Source organism: Bradysia coprophila, unplaced genomic scaffold, assembly GCF_014529535.1.
Source record: "Bradysia coprophila strain Holo2 unplaced genomic scaffold, BU_Bcop_v1 contig_193, whole genome shotgun sequence".
Classification (NCBI taxonomy): domain Eukaryota; kingdom Metazoa; phylum Arthropoda; class Insecta; order Diptera; family Sciaridae; genus Bradysia; species Bradysia coprophila.
Window position 1 is genome coordinate 1,824,819 of NW_023503456.1, and position 6,000 is coordinate 1,830,818.

Here is a 6,000-nt window from a genome sequence, read left to right on the forward strand (position 1 = left end):
TTTCCAATTGTTTTGAAACTTCACACTTGCGAAAGCTGCGCAATTTCGATGATTGAAATGAATCAATCGACCAAATTGCGTAACTTTCGCAAGTATTTCAATACAATTGGAAAAGGCCTGAAAACAAAAGAATTTTATGTCAAACTCGCGTTGCTATGTGTATCGGCAGTTGTCTGATTTTATTACATGAAATGGAGAAACCTCGATAGTAAAACACCCTGCTGCCCTCAGTTAAATTTAATAGATCTTCGTTCTCTGTTAACACTCTGTGTACATAGAACGACTAACCTTTGAAGTACTTTTTATTAAAGTTAACTCGTGACATGTGCTAGTCCAAGATAACGACTTATGGACCATAACATCATCAGTTCGTGAAAAATGTCTGATAAATATTTGAAAAATACATCCCATGCAAAATGTATGAGTCGGCTGTCAAATATTTGTCATGACATGCATTTTGCACGGTCTATCGAACTTTGTATTAGGCTTAATACGTGGGCGTAGATTTTCATCCTGTTCGTAACTTTACGAATTCGTCACTTGACAGTTGAGTGTATAAAATTTACGAATTTACGAATTCTTTAAGTTAAGAAAGGCATGAGAATCTACGCCCTGGGCGCCGATTCTCGTGAATTTAAGATTTAGTAAATTGACAGCTGTCATCTTAAAAGTTACGAATCGTATGGATTACTCTAAAGATGAGTACACAGTTTGTGAAAAATGACTGAAAAACTGACACTCTGCAAAATGATTGAATAACTGCGGCGCGAAGTTTTGAATGTGCGAATTAAAGTTTTTGTTTTATGTCATTTATGGATTAGTTATTAGCTGAAAATATTTCCCTTTCGTTCTGGGATGCGAAATATTGACCTTCCACTAGTAAATTATCAATTAATCACATAAAACAGAAACCTAAGTTCGCACATTCAAAACGTCGCGCCGCAATTTTTCAATCATTTTGCAGAGTGTCGATTTTTCACAAACTGTGTACTCGCCGTACTCGCCTTAAGGTGACAACTGTCAAGTTATAAATACTTAAATTCACGAGAATCGACACCCTGTTTTGTAATTTAAGACGTGACCAAATTGACGGAACCCGCGGAACAGTCTGAAAGTTGATGAAACTGAACGTAAAGTGCCGATCTGCCGTACCGATATGACACCTATGTAGAGTCATTCACGTCATACCATATGATTTAAATTGATGACAGAGTGTTTGCGCGCACATGGTGTATGTTTATGTTTACGTTCATCGAAATTAAATTGCAAATTTTGCTGCAAACCGACATGAAATTCGTGATTGAGACTTTAACGAAATGTTCGCCGCGACTGGGACACTTGCAGAAGAACGACATCGTTCTCAATTCACCGTTATTGTTGCATCACACTAAGGTATAGAGTGTTTAATTGAGAGAGATGGCGAAATAACAACCTATTGTTCCATCTCGGGTCTTCTGTCAGATTCTTTTGTATTATCGATGACAGCAGACCCCGAGTTGATTTTCCATCTCGCTCTACTTAAACACCGTATTGCCAGCAGGAACCCGACGGCCTACAGTATTCCCTAGCCTAATCGTCATTTGATTCCAGTGTGCCATCATTCCATTCCTATCGCAAGAAGTGTTCTCCTACGTAACGACAGAGACACAGGCGTATTCCATTTGTCTCGACTCGACGATTCAAATGAACGACGCATTGTCCGAATACCGGAAAGGAATTGCATCGTTTTCCGGCATCGGTTCGGATGGCATAACTTTCCTTACGATCAGAAATCCCAGTGAAGTTTACAAAACTTCGGACATCGGTGATCAGAAAGACAGTCTGTCGATTTTTACGCGAACGGGTCGAAAAGCCATTTCAGCTGATCAGTACATGGACTTAGTGGTTTCACATCGGCCGGATATTTTCCATGCTTTGTGTGACGGGGATACGAATGCAGAGTGTTCGAACAGGAGAACGATTAAATCGGCTGAAAGAACAAAGAAATTTTTCCGACATTGTCTCGAACGCTATCGAACGTCGGAGACATTGAAAGGTCAATCACTGTTTGTAGGTAATGGATGGACCAACAGGCCTGCATCGTGTCACTTCTGTATCCGGTTCATTCGTTTCAGCTCCCATTGAAGGTGGCTACAGTTCAAAGCATCGAGAAGAATTCATCAAGGACATATTGGTCCACAATGCTGACATCGATGGCTACTTCTTGGATGGCTTCCATAGTAACGGAGTCACAGCGACTTCATTACAAATCGATAGCATCCAGGACATTGTTCAGAAATGTAACGAACTGCTTCCCGCGGATAAATTCAAAGTTATGTTCGGTCCGTACAATCCCGTTCTGATGCTGCAACTCATCCAATTGGGGGTCGATGTCTTTGATAGTTCCTATTGTTACCTAGCCACTACGCACAAATGCGCGCTGACTTTCGGTTTTGATGTGGATGTCAAAGGAGAGCATCGGGAATTCGATATGGATTTGAGTGACCCGAGGTGAGTGATCGAGGTTTTTAATGTTGATTGGTGAACAGATATTCCATGGAGTGCTCTCCATTCCTGCATCGCTTCATTATGTATTTGTTTGTAAAAGAAATGATATAACAGATGGTGTTGCGGCCCGGTGAGGCAGCAACGCCATCTGTTATCATTTCTCTGTTGTTTGTGCGTGTATTAAGCAAGAATTTCTCTTATTCCAGCTATAAGGAGGACTTTAACCCCATACTACAGGGATGCAAATGTTTGTCGTGTGAAAAGCATACCCGAGCTTACATTCACCATTTGATCAACACAAAGGAACTGCTATCGTCAATACTGTTAACGATGTACGATCACCTCATGGTATTAATTGACAAAACTGTGAGAAAATAAGTTTCTTTCACTTGCAGCCACAATACGCATCAGTACATGGAATTCTTTAAAACCATTCGACAAGCCGCTGTCGACGGCAACATACCCGTTTTGATTGACGTGGTCCGGACACAATTCGAAAAGAGATGCTTGCTGAACGAAAACATGCAGAAACAGATCGAGAACGAAAACAAGCAGATCGAATCGGAAAAAGGAAAGAGAAAAGTGAAAAAGTCGGTCGCTAGCGATGAAACAGAGCGGAGCATAGTGTGTGAAAATTGAATCGAAACGAAATACATAGGTGGCTCGTAGCGTAAATGTAAAGGCGGTTTTGTTTATTTTAACGAAATGTTTTATGAGAACTCGGAGAAGAGCACAGAATCAACGCTCTTATAAGCTCTACTCTCAAACTATTTTCCCGTTAAGAGCGAGATTCGCTTGCGACAGTTATTCGGCCGGGTTAAATCACCGTTTCGCATTGTCTGTGCGCTTTGGAGAGCTTTTCGAAAGTTCTGCGTTCTGCATGAATATTTGTGGTGGCAAATATGACGTGGTGAGGGATTCTTCTGAAAAACAGCACACCAAAATCGGACGCATTTTCGGTTGGAATTTTTTATATGTCCCCAGTAAGGCTGAAAACAAATGAGGCGTTGAAAACGTGTTTTGGTCCTTGTTTTCATGACGAAATTGTCGCAACTGTCAAATAAAGTTAGAAATTTCTCTATTGAAAATTGCGATTGCTGCATCTATCAATGAAAACTAGGACCAAAACACGTTTTCAATGTGTCGTTCGTTTTGAGCATAAGGTGTTCGACCCTAGAAGCCAAAACCACTTTCAAAAAAATTCTTCGAAGCTTGTGTGGCTGGTAAGAGGTCATCAAAAACTGAAAACACACACTTTTCTTACAGAAATGTCTCGAGGTACACGAAACGTACATAGTCGTGTGGGGTGTCATTAGAAAGGTAATTGCACGTACTTTCAGGGGAAGTAGAGTCTTACGGAAGTATGCTACCATCTACGATGCAATATAACCGCTTAACCACCAAAATTTTACCAAAAAAGTCTGCGTCGCAAAGTGGCAGATGTTACGGAACAGACCAGCAAGAAAATTTATCTGCCACATGCGACGCAGTCTTTTTTGGCAAAATTGCAGTTTATAGTACAAACCCCGATTAAGGCGAAAGTGGGTGGGATCGATAGGGGAAGGTCCCCTGATGACAAAACAACAAGAATTTGGGCGCGGAAGCCCCTCCCTGAGACACAAGGGCCCTCCAAAGTTTTCATATTTTTGACGAAATTATTAAAGACACGTCCCCTGATGACAAAGCAACAAGAATTGTGAAGCGAAAACCCCTCCCCGAGGCGCCAGGGCCCTCTAAAGTTTTCAAATTTTTTACATTTTTCGTTTTTTTTTAACGAAATTATTAGAGGCAGGTCCCCTGACGACAAAATAACAAGAATCGGGACGCAGAAACGAATTCCGGACCAGGACTCACAAAAGTAAAGTTAATTGTTTGTGTAGGTTCTATGTAGTCGTCGGCACTTCGTACAAGGAAAATGAAGTTATGTTGAAGTGCACAGTCTAGTCGTCGGCATTTCGTGAAAGGAAAATGAAGTTATGTTGAAATGCGCAGTGTAGTCGTCGACATTTCGAACAAGGAACATGAAGTTATGTTAAAGCGCGCAGTCTAGTCGTCGGCATTTCGTACAAGGAACATAAAGTTGTGCTGTTGTGTGATGGGGTCATCTAGTATTGATTTCGTCTAAAAAGCGTGTTTGAAAAAATGTCAAAACTTTGGAGGGCCCTGGTGTCTCGGGGAGTGGCTTCCGCGCCCAAATTCTTGTTGTTTTGCCATCAGGGTACCTCCCCCTATCGATCCCACCAACTTTTGTCCCAATCGGGGTTTGTATTATAAACTGCAATTTAGCCAAAATTTGACAAAAATTGGACGAATTTGGAAAATTTGACGAAAATCGAAAATTTGACGAAAATCGAAAGTAATTCTCTATCTGCCACCATTCAAGAAATATCTCCAAAACCCCAATTGACCCACCCATTTCCAATTTTTGACACTTTTCACATACGCCCCTCTGTTCTACTCGTAAAACTCTGAGACTTTTGTAATGTAATTGTCTACATTTAGGCAATTACATTATACAGTACACAGTTATTATATGCATGTAGAGAGAGTGGGGAGACTGTACTTTTAATTTATTAATTGTCTTGAATAAAATTAGTCTTTGGCAAACCACTAAAGAGTTCGGTTGTTTTACTTAATATGGCGACCGAGTACAGAAGTTCGATAACACGAATAATAAAAGTGATCAAATAACTAAAGTTCAGTTCAGAAAAAAAAAAATTTCAATTAATTATTGACTTTAAAAAATAAAATGGGAACGACAGATTCAAAACCACAAAACACCGATGCTAGCGGTGATTTTTCAAACGCGAATTCTAATAGCATAACAATAAATGAGACATTAGAAAGTCATTCGTCAACAGTTATAGGTATCTTAATAATTGTCGCAGTTATTTTAGTAGTTAACTTACTAATAAAATTATACGTAATGAACAAAAAGAACATACAAAGAAAAGAAAGAGCCAAGAGTAGAATCAACTTATCAAGTGTTTGATGTACGAATAACGAAAAAAAAAAGAGTGCAGTTGTTGTGAAACAAAGAGAAAATCAATTTATGAGAAACTTGAACCAAAGTGTCATAAAGTATAACAAAAATTTTCAATATTTTCTATTTTTTTTGAACTAAAAACTTCTTCTTCTTCTTCTTGTGTCCTTCCAGTGCTCACTTATGGAGCGGAAACGTTAACTTTAACGAAAGCATCCGAAGAACTAAAAACAATTTAACAAAAATATATACACTGAAAATAAGAATTAAGAAAGCCGTTTGGAACAATTATTTGTGAAAGACAGTGAACAGAGTATGTCATGGAACAAGAGTACTAAGAAAGCCGTTTGGAACAATTATTTGTGAAAGACAGTGAACAGAGTACGTCATGGAAACCGAATCAAATAGCAACGTGTTAAAAGAAATACAAGAATGCATGATTTCCATCGTCATCTACACTTTAGCATTCTTTTTTATAGCTGCTGTACTGGTGGTAATAGTCAATATCATTACAAAGAAAAATAAAAATA

The 6,000-nt window shown here is 39.2% G+C and overlaps 1 protein-coding gene across 1 annotated transcript; it reads left to right on the forward strand.

The window, feature by feature from the left end:
* The first annotated feature begins 1,177 nt into the window (after positions 1–1,177).
* LOC119075195 (queuine tRNA-ribosyltransferase accessory subunit 2) lies at positions 1,178–3,165 on the forward strand. The gene is made up of 5 exons (XM_037181589.1): positions 1,178–1,392; positions 1,591–2,053; positions 2,115–2,490; positions 2,694–2,819; positions 2,883–3,165. Exons 1-5 carry the CDS (start codon positions 1,234–1,236, stop codon positions 3,124–3,126), a joined length of 1,368 nt encoding a protein of 455 aa, XP_037037484.1. The 5' UTR covers positions 1,178–1,233; the 3' UTR covers positions 3,127–3,165.
* The last annotated feature ends 2,835 nt before the right edge of the window (positions 3,166–6,000 follow it).

Excerpts from the sequence above, each read along its gene's own strand:
- LOC119075195 (XM_037181589.1), top strand. The coding sequence starts at position 1,234 with ATGTTTATGTTTACGTTCATCGAAATTAAATTGCAAATTTTGCTGCAA. Across the intron at positions 1,393-1,590 it reads TATTGTTGCATCACACTAAG|TGTGCCATCATTCCATTCCT; the intron begins GTATAGAGTGTT and ends ATTTGATTCCAG. Across the intron at positions 2,054-2,114 it reads AGGTCAATCACTGTTTGTAG|CTCCCATTGAAGGTGGCTAC; the intron begins GTAATGGATGGA and ends CATTCGTTTCAG.